Source organism: Hirundo rustica, chromosome Z (assembly GCF_015227805.2).
Source record: "Hirundo rustica isolate bHirRus1 chromosome Z, bHirRus1.pri.v3, whole genome shotgun sequence".
NCBI classification, from domain to species: Eukaryota; Metazoa; Chordata; class Aves; order Passeriformes; family Hirundinidae; genus Hirundo; species Hirundo rustica.
This window is the reverse complement of record NC_053488.1, coordinates 39,944,742-39,961,922: the sequence shown is the minus strand read 5'-3', so window position 1 is coordinate 39,961,922 and position 17,181 is coordinate 39,944,742. Positions and strand designations below refer to the sequence as shown.

Genomic DNA, 17,181 nt, shown 5'->3' with positions numbered 1-17,181 from the left:
TTCATTACAAGAGTAACATAAATGTGTGAAAAAATAAGCACTCTTATGTAGAGCTTCAATGCTGAGGAAGGAGTATTTAGCTCAGGGAACCAGACTAAATCAAGTATAAAGTACACCCCTCCAACTGTACAGACTCTAGATGTAGGAGTCTCCATACTATTCATCCAATACACTGACACTATTACTTGTTAACGCAGTCAACTCCAGTAAAAGCATGGGATCTTTACTTTTTGTTCAGGCAGAAATACAAAGACACTTAGAATTTGAGAACTTACTGGCCTTGGTCTAAGCTAGCTGATCTAGAAACTGGAAATTAGCTCAACATCGTCATTGTGAACATTTAGCATTTAAGACTGATTTCAATGCAAAACAGATACGTAACATACTCACTGCCTAAAATCTGACTGACTTAAACCTATCATGAAAAGTCACTTAGCTCAGCTAAATTTCTCACGTTTATAGGCCTCCAGGACAAAACATCTAAGACTCAGCATCCAAAGTCAGCATCCATGGAGTTTATTTCATGCAAAAGGTACAATGCAGTACTATGTCCCTTCCTGTCTTATTATAGGAAAAAAATCAAAAGAGAGGGCTGGCCAATCCTCTCAACACACGTACTCCAAAAATAATAGAAAAGTATCATAAGATCTCTCTACAGTTGCTGGACCAAACGTTTCCTCTATTATCTACCAAAAATGTGTACTTTGCTGAAAATGTAACATTGCTCAAGCTATTCTTAGCAGTTCTGCCATCCATCAGGCCTTGTAAACACACTGAATTTCTCATCTAAAAATAAAAAGCTTTCTTGTGGAAGACAAGAAACCACTTAAACCACTTAAGCACTCATGCCCAAATGTTCTTGCACAAGCCAAATAAGCAGAAGGCTATTTAATGTCAAAGAAAAAAAAACCAAAAACCAGTACTATAGTGGTGTGTAAAGTGGGAGTGACACACAGTGGAAAGAAGTCAGACAGAAAAAAGAAATTATATTCCTTGGCAAAATAGGTCCCAAGCTGCCAGCATGTGATGGTGGCTGTGTTGAAAAATAAGCACTGCACTCTTAATCAAACAGGAGCAGCAGCTTATTGGATGTCATAATCACAGCTAAGCAGTGGATTCTGAAACAAATTTAGGTAATCAGCATTAAAATGTCAAAACAGTAACACTAGCCAAACAGACTGGATTAACTTTTCTAAAAGCACAGAACACATGGCAGATGAAAATGATGCCTTTTGACACATGCTGGTGTCTTCCGAAGATGATAGGCCAAACTCAGACATGAAAGGGCCCCTAGAACAGCTTGAAGCCCACTGCTGCCAAAATTAGAGGAAAACCTCAGACCTCACATGGCAAGTGAATATCAGAACTTTGCTTAGGCAACTAGCAATTATCATGAGGCACTAGAAGTTTTGGCTATTACCTCTCACCAAAAGTAACTGAAATGTGACCTAGGCCCTTGAGAAGCCCCATTCTAGCAGATGTTGGTGAGCATAGGAAGAAGGATTAGAAAAATATGAAAAGGATCATTCTAAGTTCAAATATGCTGCTTAACAATACAAATTCAGCCAAACTGTCCTTCAGGAATGAAGTCTCCCAAATGACAGATTGATATGACAGCAAAGAAACAGTAAGAATAGCAAATACAGGAAGTATAGGATCCAAGTCATTAAGCAGAGGAAGACTTAACTGAATGAGTGTGATCAAAGCTAGTACTAAATTACAATATATGAGGAAAAGAGACTTAACTGTACAATAGCATAGAGGGGGTGAATGTTATGGAACTGAGAAAAAAGATTTGCAGGAGCTGAAAAAAGTGGGAAAATATCCAGAGTTCCAGTGCTATTAAAAAAAGACACCTTGAGATAAGTTTTCAAAGAATTCAAGCATAAATAAGATTTAAAACTACACTGAGATCTAGGAAGATAAGGTTACCAGTCAGAGGCAATGGGTATATCATGAAGTACTTGCAGATTGTCTCAAAAAAACCCCAAATATAAATAAAACCCCAACTGTGACAAGAGAGGCATTCCTATCTCCAACTTTCATGTAAGTCAGAGCTTTTACCATCAGATTGTGTCTGTATAAGAATTTATTGGAGAAACTGCTTAATTTTGCGAACAGAAACTAACCCTAAACCACTGAAAAACCACAAGATCCAAATCCCCACTGCAAAGGAGTGTAGTAATGAAGGCCTCATTTAACTCCTATCCAACCACTTAGCACACAATAAGGAAATATTAGTAAAATCGAAACAATAATCTTACAACCTCTGATGGTGGCCCTAGAAGAGGGATTATTCTTATGACCAGTAAATTATTCCACTAACTACAGAAGATGACTGCGATAAATTGTGGGAAGCCTTGTGGAGAAATGAAGAAGAAATACATGATTACAAGAAAAAACTATTACTTGCAAGGAAATATCAAATCTCCACCACTTTGTAGTGATGTTCTAAATGTCCTGTCTGGATTCTTTTGAGTTTATGCTATTTTTTCCTCTAATGTGTCTTTCTTCTCAAGCCTTCTGGAAGGAAAAAACCCCAAAATCTTGAATCTCTGCCCTAGAGTAAATAGTTTAGTACTTGTGTATTTCAAAAGATCTAAAAGCCCTTATATGTGTTACTCAATTGAAATCACCTGACAATCGCACTTCTGGAAAAATACCAAAATCAGCTGGAAAAGACTGACTTACAGACTAGGAGAAACATAAATCTTAGACAGATACCTCTTTCTGTTTGTAAACATTCTGTGGTCCTTCCACTTGCTTCACAACCAATTGAGACTTCAATTTCCTCTTAACACAGCTCCTATTTTGAATTTAACTTTGGAGAAGGAAAAGAAACAATATGAAAAGTAGGCTCTTCTATCACCAGTTCATAGCAAATCTACACAAACAAGCCCTGCTAGTAAAAGTGAAAAAAATAGTGCAAAATCAGAGCAAAAATACATAAAGCCTTTCATAACCTTGTTTCACAGTTTTGGGCAGGATTTTGGTTTTGTTCTTAACTAAAAGAACTTTTGGGTCAATTTGTTTAAAAAAACCCACAAACCAGGATATAAACTACTACTAATTACAAAATATTCCAACAAGTTGCAAAATCAATCAACAACAACTGCAACAGGCTATAAACATGTTCATCTCTTTTGTCTGCTATTTACTTCTGTCACTTTAGAATGCTACCAAGGACTCTCAGATCCCTAAAGAAGAATGCTAACACGCACACATTTCCAAATAAAGGGAAAAGAAGCCTTCAACAGGGTAACAATCCGAGTCTCCAGAAATTATGGATTTACACAATGAAAAAAATGTATCTAAGTTTATCAAGTTTCAGAAAACAAGTACTGCTGTAATTTTCACTTTACAGGACCAAACAGAAAACCACTCTATGGGAATTGTTTCACAGGACTATGCAGTCTCTGCACAAATTAGGCACTTTTTGAAGACTACTCCTTTACTGTGGGTTTCAGTCACTACACAAAAATTAAAATAACAGCTAGAAATAATATTCACAGAGTGATACTGCAGCAACTTTAATAACTCAAAAAAATTATCCTTCAGAGGTGTCAAATACATAATTTGAAAACTTAGAAAGAAATTTCCTGGCTTTCACTAAGCCATGCAAAAACACACCTACTGATATGGTTTTGCCCGGAATATGTTCACTAGCTAAATTTTCTGGCTTGTTCCCTCACAGTTGCTATTCACTACTCATTTCTATCAGTCTCCTCTTCCAAGTAACAAGCACTAGGACAAGAGGAAATGGCCTCAAGATGTGCCAGGGGACATTTAAATTGGATATTAGGAAAAAAAATCGTTACCAGAAGGGTTATTAAACAGCAGAACAGGCAGTCCAGAGAAGTTGTTGAGTTGGTATCCAAGGAGTTATTTAAAAGATACGTAGATGTAACACTTAGGAGCATGGTTTAGCAGTGGATTTGGCAACTTAGGGTAATGATTGGACTCAATGACCTTAAGAGCCTTTTCCAATCTAAATGATTCTATGTTATCACCTCAGCTTATCCTCTACCTGATCTTCTTCACAACACATCTGTTTCAGAACCAGGGCTCTGCCTTTCACCCCACTGCCTCCAGGCAGTTTCTATACCCCTGCAGGTTAAAGCAAGAGAGAATTGGCAATTAGGCCTCTGTCAAATCATTAAACAAAATGTACTCAGGACACAGCATAGCATAACACACACTGGAATCAAGACACGGAGATGCAGTGAAGGGATAATTTCCATCCCTTTCGTTTTCCCCCATCTTCTTCTTCCATGTCTGAGAAGCAGTGATACACATTATCAGCATTGCAGTGGAAATGTCTCAACACAGTCATTCACACCCCTCTCTGTAGAGCCTGTAGCGGACACAGTAGTAGAAAATTCAGGCTCTGTTCCCTGGTTTCACTTTATAGGCAAAAAAGGCACAAGGTAAATATGTTAAACTGCAATGTCCACAGAAAATTACTTTGAATACAACTACCAGTCACCCAACAAAGACAACATCTGTATGAATCACAGAGAAAAGTTCCTATTCCAGTGTCCCAAAAGTTTTAAATAAATGAGGAAGCTGTCACTAGAATTAGCTTTTTGTGCAACACACTCTAAACCATCATGTAAATAATGATTTGCACAAGAACTCCTATTTTCAACAATCTATCAGTATAAGTCATAAAAATTAGGAACAGTGTATAATACCTCATCTTAACTAACAGCTGAAAAGCCCAGGGACACCCACCTCTATATTTTTTTTATGATTTAGCCATAAAATTTGAAGTTTCATAGACAAATTATGATCTCATGCACATAGGACAGATCTATCCAGAACTTACTGGAATTACTCATGATTTACATGAGCATTACAGGGACCATAACATTCACTGCAGTACATTAAAAACAAGAAAAAACATCATCTGCATATATTACCTGGTTGCTGAAGTCGTAATTGTATAGGCATAATCTTTTCACCACCTCCTGAGATGGAGGTTCTATAAGCTCACTGGATCACCTGTTTCAGTGCTTAACTGCAATAACTGTACTTCCTTGCATCTAGTCTGAAATCTATCACTACAAGTTGTGAATGTTGCTTCATACATTATCCCCATTTCTGAGAGAACCATGGCTTTGCCTTTTCCGCAACCACACCCTCAGGTAGCAGGAGACAGTGTCTAGCCTCAGTAATATCTTTTCCCAGGTTGAACAAATCTAGCCCTATCAGTCTCTTCTCATAGAGCATATTCTCCTACCTGCTAATAATGCCAGCAGAGGCCTGATTCACTTTGTGTCTCTGTCATAAACATGCAGCCCAAAACACATGGTGTCATAAATGTAGATAAAACTATTGCTCCAGGCCAGGGGTAGGCAAGCAGAGCAGAGGCAAACCAAAACTGCCTACACAACTGTCTGTGACTAACCAAAAAGTTTCCCTGGCCAGAATCAAAAGATGGAGGTTAGGAGTGGATCATTCAACTGCTCATACTCCTCACTACTACTCATAATGACAGGATTGCATAGTTTTTGCTCAGCACCATCATGGTTTTTAGGAATGTGAATTTTCTTAGCTTCCTCTGAGCTTGTCACCAGCAAGTAATCAAACTACTACTCATATGAGAAAAGGGCTACGGATCCTTAAACCAGACTAACTTTTGTTAGCAACAAAGAAAAAAAAAAAACAACAAAACCCACAAACAAACAAACAAACAAACAAAACTACAGAAAGGAAAATAAAGCCACCAATTTGTTTGAATAGTTTTGGTGGGGTTTTACTTAAACTTGAAAACAAGTCTACAGCAAAAAGATTGACATTAGCACCTGGCAATTGATGCCAGAGGTAAAGTATTATGCACAGATTTAATGATTTCTCTGTACTTTCATTTGTTTTAAGTATCATTGGTCTTGCAGTCCACATTTAAAATCTAAAATCTATTACCTGGATTGCATTCTTCCTAGGGGCTGGTAAATTGAGGACTACTAGTAATTATCACAGAGACTAAGAAAGCTTCACATACTTGGTATGGCAAGTCAGATCAGAGATAATTGCATGACAGAAGCCTGTGGCTGCTTCAAACACTGTCTTTCCTTCAGCCCTTTTAAAATAAAGCTTAAGGCTTCAGAGCAATTGGCTGCATTTATTATTTTCTTTCTTACCACTTACAGCATATACATGCAAATCTCTGCATCTGTAAGTGCTCTACTATTTATATGATTCAGAAAGTTAAATGGAACAGTCTAACGCTGCTGAGTGAATATTAAGCACTAGACAGCCTATACTGCTCAACTGCCATGTGATTTTCGTTCACCTTATAGATCTCTATTGGTAGGAGAAAACAGTTGAGAGTTAAAGTAAGACACAGGGAGAAAGAATTCTGAAAATCAGTTCAAAAATTACAAACCCAGCGTTCAATAATGATAATTAATTTTTTCATTTCTCCACAGCCTAGCTCTCTATAAACATGATACTTCTGAGGGAAAGTTATACTTTTACTTTATAAATGCCAAGGAACTCATACAACAAAAATAAAATCATTAGTATTACCTACACACCTATACATGCACATATATAAAGGGCAGGTTTGGATATATTTTAGGTATACACATATACTTTATAGATATACAAATACAATATGTATAGAAACAGGCCTCTCACATATGTGTGTACAAGAGCCACACCCACTTTTCCTAAGCCAAACCACTTTATGTCAGCTTTAAGCTGGGAACAGACTTTACAGTTATAAACCACTGAAATACAAGTTTACATTGGAAATGTTTAGGCACCCCTAACTATAATGATGTTAACAGGCTCTGCCATAATTCTAATCCTAGAGTTTGAAAACATGCAGTTACTACTCAACAGCAGTCTCAAAAGAACCCCACAACCTCTCCAGCTTAAATAACCAAAAGCCCTTTTAAGAATTCATGTGCCACACAGCAAAAGAAGCAAGTGATCTTTAAACTCCTAAACCAATATTCTTTGTCTCATAAAATTACAAATGGTAACAAAGTTAAGAAGCATATCTGATATATAACTAAGTCCACATGTTCTAAAACATCCTTTTTTGTATTAATTTTGGTCAGTAACGTCAGACTGAGATGTTTTCTTCTTGTCATACTATCCCATAAGAGAAGAATCTTACAACAGGTAAATATTGCACTTTGTATTCCAAAAGCACTGAGAAAGCTCTATGGAAAACTATTAGAAGTGCAAAAGAAAATCCCTCTGATACTGCAGAACACACATCTAGTTTCTCAGTTAAAACAGCATACGCTATGAGTTAATAGACCAACAAGGCACTTTAATAAGGAAATACATTGTGCCTGAAGTACTCCAAATCCTGTTCAGATACCAAAATGACAGCTGGATGAAGGATGGTGATTGCAGTGGTACCAAAGTATACTTCAGACTGCAGCTAAGAGTCAACAAGTATCTTCAACAATAGTTTGGAAGAAAGGATTAAAACCAGATTTGGCAAGTAGGAGGGAATACTTTCTCTCAAAGTAACTTTGCAGGTGGAAATGCTACAAGTGTCATTGTTGTAAAACTCCATTTATTATGCCTAGTGTTCATCCTCTACCTGTCTGGAGAAGTAGAATTCCTGTGTAAAGATAACACTCTCACAAACATGCTTAAGCCTCCTGCTGGGAGAGAGCAAGATCATAACGATACCACTGTTGTTTTATTCTTTTAGTCTTCTGATTATTTACATTTTTGTTGTAGACTCTTCTCATGGATTGTAACATAAACAAAGTGATTGTTTTTGCATTCCTCTCTGATGAAGGACAATTGATGGACTTCTAGTCTGACCAGTGGGGCAGAGAGGTAGCAACCTTATTCTCCAATCTCTAGTCATTGTCCAGAATCTAAATAAGCGAAGTCAAGTAAATAAACTTCCCTTCTTTTTGCTCTAGACCTGACTCTGTGAGTATCATTCTTTTCATGTCCCCTAGTGACAATACCACCTTGTAATAAACTGTGTGTGCACAAGATATATTGGAGCAGGCAGTAGACACTGTGCACTAGGGCAAACTAAGCCTAGCGGAGCCTAGGGGGTCCCTTTTCACTGGAATGAACTAAGCCTAACACAGCCTGTGTTCCTGTGGGTCTCTGCCCAACATTGTTAGTAGGTCAAAGAAATAAATCTACTCTTTGCATTTCAGCTGTGACTTGCTGGTTGTCAATTCACATGACTTCTAAACGCCACTAAATCCGTATGCATGTGTTGTACAGCCACATACTCTGATTTACTGTTATCACAGCTAAGACTCAATTTTTCTTTCACTGCATTTTTACTTTTTGTTTCAAATTTTGTACATGATTATTTCTGTGTGGATAACTAACTAATGGTATGTAAAAACTAAACTAAATGTTGAAGGATTACTCTTGCAAGTATTTTGTCAAATTAAAACAACTGGAAATGTGCAAAAATACGTCTACGTTTGTGTTGACTCAGAAAAGGCTTCTACAGTGGTATCAAATAATAAAACACAGTTCTGCAAGACCAGACAATATTAAAGGTTTTACATTTAACTTTGACATTTGAATGACTTCCAGTAGTCCTAGCTGATTTTCTATGCACTTATCAGTTGTCATCATAACAGACATACAGAACAGACAAATGGTGGCTACAGACGCACTGATCAAAGAGACTGCTTCAGCTTTCTCCCTTTTCAATTTAAGATACTAACAACCTTGGTGACACAGACTGAAAAGACTCAAGAGGTCTGCTGATACAACTTTTTTTTAGAAACGGATATTCTCTCTTCAAAGAAGAAAGGTGTATGTACCAAAGATAATTTTTTAACATGACAGAAGAGTGAATAAGATCTTTATGAAACAGGAATTGAAAGATAGGTTGCTAAATCCATATATAGTCAGCTATATAAGCTGACCTGATTTATAAATATTCCAAGGATCCTCATCATCAAACACCATTTGGGACTCAAGGGTGTCCAGCATAGTCGAAAATAAGGCCATTAATTTTAGAGCCTAAACAGAATTCAAATAACATTAGGACCCTGATTTGAAAATGTCAGAATCTTGCTCAGAAATTCTTCGGTTTCACTAGCTTTGCTGGGCAAGATTGTCTGTAAGTACAGATAAACTAGGTTAGACTAGATGTTCGTCTGTTCCACTAGTCACTACTAGTACTAAGAGTTTAAGGAAAAACTAGGAGCATGGTATACACCAAAGTGTATACCATGCATACACTTTCATCATCATCCTCTTCTAGAACCCAGCAATGTGTGATGTGCCTAGAAAGGTTATTTATACATAGTACTTGGATAAGAACATTCCTTTGTTCTAGCACTTACTACAAAACTAGTACATTAACTCATTAATTCATACAGAAAAAGCAGTAGTCTTAAGTTATTTAAACAATGTGTGCTGGAAAGAAAAAACTTTAAAAGCCCTTGTTTCCAAAAGAGAATTTCAACTGAATGCAAAGGCTTACAGTTCTCAGGTGAGTAAGACAAACATCAGCACATTGCTCTGAAGAAGTAGAAAGTTGCTAAGCAGTTTCTAACACCGTAAAATCACAAGAGATTAGTGTGACTGTCAAAAAGCTAAAGCAGTTAAACAATGCAAGAAACGTCAAAGTCTCAAGTGCAGGCTTAGGTGCACCAAAAGTTAGTTTCTATACTTGAAAGAATGTTTTTCCTTAGGAAAGGAAAAAGAACAAGGAACTCAGAGTCTTCAGATTCTGAAAAAAGGAAAGGAAATTGAGTTGTAGGTCCATGAGAAGTGACATCAAAACACCAGGTTTTCAAATGGGATCAACAAAAACTGGATTGAGAGTAAACTGATTTGAAGAGCCCAAACAATCAGTGAATACACAGGCCCTACTTTTCTTCTGAAATATTTCATTCAGCTCTGTTTGTGTCAGTAACTGCTGGCTCATATGAGAGCATCTGCAACTGTAAAATACCTCTGACATTTAAATGCTAACGGGGTTGATAACTCCTCAAGAAGTACTATCTGATCAACAGCATCAAAACATAGTGCTGCTTTTATTCTCCTGATTTTAATCTCTTAGTTCTCTGAGTGCATGAATGATATTCACCTTTCAGTGTAGTGTGTGGTCAGGGATCTCTTCCATGAACAACCGCATTAGAAGCTCTAGAGCCTTGCAGTTTGGCACACTTCCCTACTCCTTTTACTCCAATTTGCTCTCTTATGCTATTGAAATAACTTAAAATTATATAACTAACTGCTGTTACCTGTTCATGAGATTCTCAGCATCCTAGAGAAAGCACTGAATCTCAGGCTTTTAAGCTATTATGCTTTATGCATTTGATTTCTGTACAGTTCAACATAATATCACCAATAAAGAGGTGTAGACTACATCGTTCTTTTACTAGTATGAATTTAGGAGAAGCAATACAGAATCACTAAAAAAAAAAAACAGTATAAAACTAAAGTATGCAAAACTAAATCCTCCATCTTCAAAGATCTGCAGGAAGCAAGGGGAAATTATTGCAATTATTACATATTTCCATACAGAAGTCCATTACAAATTAAAAAACACAGGAAAATATGAACAGAAAACACAAGTACAATGAATATGTTTTGCTGTGGTTTTGCTCATAATGCATCCACCAGACTTCAAGAGAAAAGCCGACCCACAGTAGCTACAACCTAAATTCTAAATTTAGAGTTTAAAATTATTTAGAGTTTAAAACACCTATTTAGAGTTTTAAACACCTATTTAGATAATTCTGCGCAAGAACTATCATAATTTTGTAACAGTCTAAAACGTTGGGGAAACATCCCTCCTAAATAAGAAGCAGCATTTTGAGATGTGAAAAGCACAGTAAGTATAACCAACAGAGGTACAAAGAAAAGCATGAAATGCTGTAAAGCCCTAATGCTTCAGATAATGACTAAAATTCACATTTGTTTCCTTCCCTGGCAGACAGGAATCCAATTAGAGTTCTCATAACAACAGCTTCTATGTGCTGGCATGCTGTGTTATGTTTGTACTGCTACAGATAGCCTAGAAGATAAAAAATTAAATACTACAGCAACCTTTTTAACACAAAGTAATTGCTAACTTTTTGTGTGGGGGTTTTGCACACAGCTTATTGTTAGCTTAAGCAATTTATGCAATTATCATTGCATGTATAGGAATTAACCATTTAAGTAGTTGCTATATACATAGAAGTCTCTATTGGAAAAATCACATAAAACATGAACAAATGAGCTATTACGAGTCACTTAATAATCTCTTGTCCAAATACAACTAGGGATTTAAACAACTTAAATTTGTTCTTAAATTAGTTAAATTTTGAAAAATTGGAACGTATTTGCCTTGATGGACTGTTAAATGACAGGTATCAGAAAATATGCATGCCCCTTCTCTCATCCTTATTCTCAATGATATGGATTGCTTGGAACTGACAGTGGTTAGACAAAGCATAGGGGAATAAAAGCACAGGTTTTTCTCATCTCTCTCACAAAGAAAACACAATTATAGCATTCTGAATACACAGCCTGGACTCAGATAATAACAGATGGTTTTGTAACAGAATTCCCTGAAGGTACCTTTTCCCTGTAAAGTCTAGGAAAGGCATGTGCAGGGAAGGCACTGAAAATTTCCCAAAAAGCAATATCATATCAACAACTAAATCTCAAAGATTTCTCTTTTCCCATGCTGCCATTTTGGCCCAGACATCACTATCTGCTTTCTCTTTAGTACCATGCCTTTGAAGTCACAGAAGACTGCTGAGCAGCAGCAAATTTCAAATGGCTTTGAGAATATAGTACACATTACCACACCTCATTACAAATCAAACCACCAGGCAAAGAACTGGAGAATTTGTGGCAGGTGCACTAACCTACTTTATGCTTCCATTGAGTGAAGAACTATCACTGAAAACTCAGTAAACAGCAAAAACTATCTAGAAAGCAATGAGCCTTATATGACAGAGGAAGGTGACTGAATGCTAAAGTTTTCAATTTTCCAGATCTTAATGAAATAGAAAAGCACATAAACTTCTACAAAATGATACAATATATGTATAGTATACATATACAATACAGTATTAATACAATATGCCAATATTGTCAATACAATATGCCAACATAATATATTATAATGTATTATGTTGGCATATTAACATCATATAATGTTAATGTGCTAACATAATTTTCTACTTTTAACCCAAAAGAGGGTTTCTAGAGGAAACCTGTAAAAAAAAAAATCTACAGCTTGAAAGGACCAGTCAAATCTGGCAAATCAGGTAAAGGTTATAGGACTGGTGCCACATTAGGAATTTCCCAACTTGGACCATGGGACTCACTTTGCGAAACCTGACCTGCTGATGGGGTCCATCTGTCAGAGAAGAGTAAGAGCATCTTCAGTACTAGACTCGCCAGGTTGGAGAAGTGATCTTTAAACTAAAGTTGCTAGGGAAGGGGAACCTCAAGCCATCCCACGCAAACCATGCCCAGAGAGAGGTCACAGGTCAGTAGAAGGGCACCTGAAGTGCAGCACAAAGAAATTCCAGCCAGTAGGTCAGTTTCCTCAAGGGTCTAGCTTAAAAGCCTCCATGTTAATGCATGCAGCATGAGGAATAAATATGGTCTGCAGGGCCATGATCTTATTGGCATTAGTGAAGTTCCCACTGACTGAAAAAAACAAACCACAACCCCCATTTTTAGAAAGGTAGAGAAGAATAACCTGGGAAAGTACAGGTCAGTCAGTCTCTACTCAAGGTCCAGCAGAAGTATGGAGCAGATCCTTCTGGAAACTATGTGAAGGCGCATCAAAGATCAAGAAGTGATTGGCGACCACCAACATGGCTGCATTCATGACAAATCATGCCTGAGAAATTTGATGGCCTTCTAAGATAGGGTTACAAAAGTGGTGGACAAGGGAAAAGAAACTGATGTCATCTACTTGAATGCAAAGTATTGGACACTGTCCTGCACAGCACCTGTGGACACGGATTTTAGAGAAGGACCACTCAGTGGATAAGGAATTGGTTGGATGGTCACACCCAAAAGGGTTGCAGCAAATGGCTCACTGTCCCAGCAGAGACGAGTGGTATCCTCAGGGGTCAGTAAGGGGATTGGCACAGTTCAGTATCTTTTTAATGCACACAGCCAGTTTGCTGATGTCACCAATCTGAGTGGTACAGTCAAATCGCTGGAGGGAACAGATGCTGTTCAGAGGTACCTGGACAGGCCTGAGAGCCTTCACAATTTCATGAAAACTTGATAATATAATCCTTATGATTTGCCTTCAGCTTCTGAAGATATGTGTTTGACTAGAAACTGGTACCTTGGAAACACTCATGAAGAAATTCTAGATTTGGATTTTAACATACTCCTGTCAAAATATAAGGCTGAAATCAATGCCAAAAGAAAACAAGACAATGTCATCAAGTATTTAGATCAACAGAATCAGCAAAAGAACTTGAATTTGACAAATGTAAAAATCCAGACCCACATTTCTAATAAGCTCATATTTTCCTTCCCTAAGCCCTGTTTAAATTAAAATTAAAGGTTACAAAGGATGCAAACAAATCTAGTCACATGAAGTCAAAACAAGAATTATAAGTTTGGTTTAAGAAAAATAGCAAAGCAACTTTGTATCGACAACAACTTGACACTGTTAACTAGCTGATAAGAAGGAGTCTAACAAAATACAGCAGATTGGATACAAAGAAGTTTTTTTACCTAGCCATTCCCAGGCTGGAAAAGTTGGAAGGAACTATCAGAACATCAAGCCTGGAAAAGGGGTGGGTACCCAGTGTGGCATAAGCAGCTGAGAGGCACTGAGGAATTAGCTGAAGCAAATATTCTTCGCAGCTTTCCATAAGGCACCAGGGAGCAAAGACTCTATAAGGAATGACTGCCTGCAACCTGGCAGCAGGATTTTGGAAACGGCAGGGATATTCCACATGACCACAGATTTCTTCATGCCATCTGACAAAACAAAACAAAACAAAACAAAACAAAACTTAATTGTGATATCAGAAATGTGCACATCTGACTATGCTAAGACAAGGATATTCTCTAGATATCAAAATGACAGAATTAATTTCCACAGAATCAGCTCATTTGCATTCTTACCCCGTTCACACACGTGCAGCACTTTGAAACACTCACTATTACATCTGAGTAGAACTCATAACTAAAGAGAGAGACTAGTCACAACTTGTTTTTATAACAGATATGTTACCCTGGTTTTTCTGAGTTTTTTATAGCCTTTTTATTTTTCATAAAATGGAGTCAGATCTTTTTAGTTACTGTACAATATTAAAAGCAGTTCTACTTTTTTCCCACATATGTAACATAAACAAATCCTTTGTTTTTCATTCTCTGTCCTTTGTTTGCGTATTTCTAACCTGAAAACAATTGTAACTGATGGCTGGTCTGGCCAGTTGGCTTGAGAGGTGAAAACTCTAAAAGCCAATCTTCTACTAGACCCACAAATGTATATAAAGTAAGAAATAAACAAAGAGGCTCTCTCTCTGCCTGGATTCAGCTTTGAGCCGGATCGGAGAAAAACCTCTGCCCTGCAAAACCTCTCTCCGTGTGACTGCTTTATGTGTTGTGGTGACAGAGATATGCATCAAAAGAGTAAGTGCTCAAAATATATGTAAAGAGAACTAGTAATAACACAAAAATATTTACTCTAAGAATTCCTATTCAAACTTGGCTATGAAAATAAAGTTCTATACATATTAACATAATAATAACACAAGTATTTTAGGTGCAATTATGCTGTAAATTCCAGGACAGATTTTTTTCTGTAGTTGTTACTAAAATTCTCCAGAAACTTCAACTAAATTTTAAAATTATTATTAAGTAAAAAAGCCTGTAGATGTCAATTCAGGCTTATCTCCTAGACATTCAATGATACCACATAAGGCCAACGTGACTTTATAGTACTTTTACAGTATATTTAGAGCACTAGCTGGAAGAAAGGAGAGGTAAATCAAATCCTTCCTAAACACTGAGTCATATACCTTCACAATATGTTATCTGTCCAAAGAGATTCTTATCTAAATGGAAATCAGCTTCATGTTTTCACCTGTTAGCCTATGTCCTCTACAGTGCACAGCCTCTTCTTGGTTTGAAACTTCAGTTTAAGTAATCTGGTTCTACTATGTCTCAACAGGCAAAGCACCTAGCATCGCCCAAAGCACTTATCCTTGGAAGACCATGCTGACACAGAAACCAAAATGAGGATGTGGAAAAGGATGAGATTTTGCTAAAGTATTAACACTTTAGCACCTTACATAAATCTGTCACAGAAGTGGACACTAAGTCCTTTCATTGACTACATATGTAAAGAAACCACATCTGTCACTATGCAATTTTTTTTCTAAGGGTGGTTTAATCTAGTATATTTCTGCTCTAAAACAATATCACTTTGTATTTTATTATCAGAGTTGAGATTAGGCAGGAACATGAAAGCTAATACCATATCTCTTATAAAAATTGCCAATTCTTTAATGACTACTAGGAGATAAAAAGTTATAAACATCATAGTTCCATTTAACATTTACTTTGATACAGCCTCCTTAAGTCAAACTCACTGGCACCTGGATACAAATTACATTACACATTTCAACAGCTTCTTTCACAATTCCTTTCTTTTCCTGCTGCCCTAGAGTTTATCTCCACTATCCTATCTGAGACACATGCTTAACATTTGCTTGACTATCCATTTCACACCCTTTCTAGAAATGCCTGCTACAATGAGTAATGTTGGTTTGGTTACCTGGTTTCACTGACTAAAATAAGCAACCATCTCTGCTTTGCTAACTCCCAACTAAAGATTACCTGGATATAACAGGAGCACATTTTTAAGGACACAGATTTTTACGTCCTGATTAGCTACAAAACAATCTTGTACACTTAGGGACTCCTCTTCTGTCTACATACAATAGGTACATTTGCAGAGGATTTTTGGAAATTTTTTTGGTCTTTTTTTTTTTACCAAGACACAGTAGTTCTGTTTCTTTCACTGACACTAACTGCTGCAGATACATCACAACATCTGTGCCAGTTAACTCATCCAATAACCATCACACAGATAAACTCATAACTGTAACCATCACACTGATTAAAACTTACACTAATTTTTGCTAAAAAAAATTACAAAAATATTTCCCTCTTCAGAAATTTTACAAAAAACTCAGAAACTTTCATTTGTTCTATCAACACTGGTCCAGAATAATCTTTTGCACCAAAATCAATAAATTCCTATTACCAAATGTGCCGTACTTTTGAGAGGAATACATCTACAGCTTATTTTTGCAGTGGTAGTCATATCGTAAACATATACATAGCAAAGAAATAAATGTAATGCAATTTCTAGAAGCGCATCAAACCAATGAAGTATTTTAAAATTAGAACAGGCATTTCTTACTGATCTTACATAAAGTATGAAAATTTCTGTTCTCAAGATTAATTAGCATTTTTAACCAAAATCAGCCAGGCTGTAAGCCATTAGAATCATTTAATTTTAAATTCCAACAAAAAAAAAAAAATCCATATTAAGTCCTCAAGTTCCAAAGACTCAGTAGTTCTACTGTCTTAATGCTAACAAAGTATTATTCAAAACAGCTGTCTCAAAGACAAGAATATTTTCAGCAAAGTTTCAAACTGAGTAACAGAAAAATATTACACAAATACTTAAAACCCAAATTACTTTCTACAATAAAATAACAATTTCTGTTGATCTGGGGAGAGTAGCAGACGTTGTTTGCTTGGACTTTGGCAAAACACTGGCCACAGTTTCCTACATCCTGGACAAACCAGCAACATACAAACTAGATAGGGTGGTCTGCAAGATGTGTACAAAACTGATGCGTAGTCAATGCTCAGAGAGTGGTGATCAGTGTTTTTCACTAAGGCTGGCAGCCTGTCACAGGTGGAATTCTCCAAGAAATTGTTTTGGGCCCCACACTGTTCAATATTTTCACAAACATTCTGGATGATGGCTTTGAAAGCACCCTCACCAGGTTAGCTGTTGAGGTGGAACATCAGAATGGAGACATCTCAGAGACCTGGACAGGCTGAAAGGATGGGGCTGGCAAGAACAGTGTGAGGTGCAGCAGAGCCAAGTGCACAGTCCTGCACCTGGGGTGACATCACCACAGGGCCCAGCACAAGCTGTGTGTGACCTGCGTGTCTGGGGAGCAGCCTTGCCGAAAGGGACACGGAAGCTCA

At 37.0% G+C, this 17,181-nt stretch overlaps 1 protein-coding gene across 6 annotated transcripts in view; it reads right to left on the bottom strand.

Annotated features, from left to right (window-relative positions):
- AOPEP (aminopeptidase O (putative)) overlaps positions 1 to 17,181 on the bottom strand; it is a 287,414-nt gene that overhangs the window by 237,152 nt on the left and 33,081 nt on the right. For all 6 annotated transcript variants that reach the window (XM_040089516.1, XM_040089515.2, XM_040089514.2 and 3 more), the window contains exon 6: positions 13,675 to 13,923. In XM_040089516.1, coding sequence (XP_039945450.1) covers positions 13,675 to 13,923 — 249 coding nt within the window. The remainder of the gene's footprint in view (positions 1 to 13,674; positions 13,924 to 17,181) is intronic.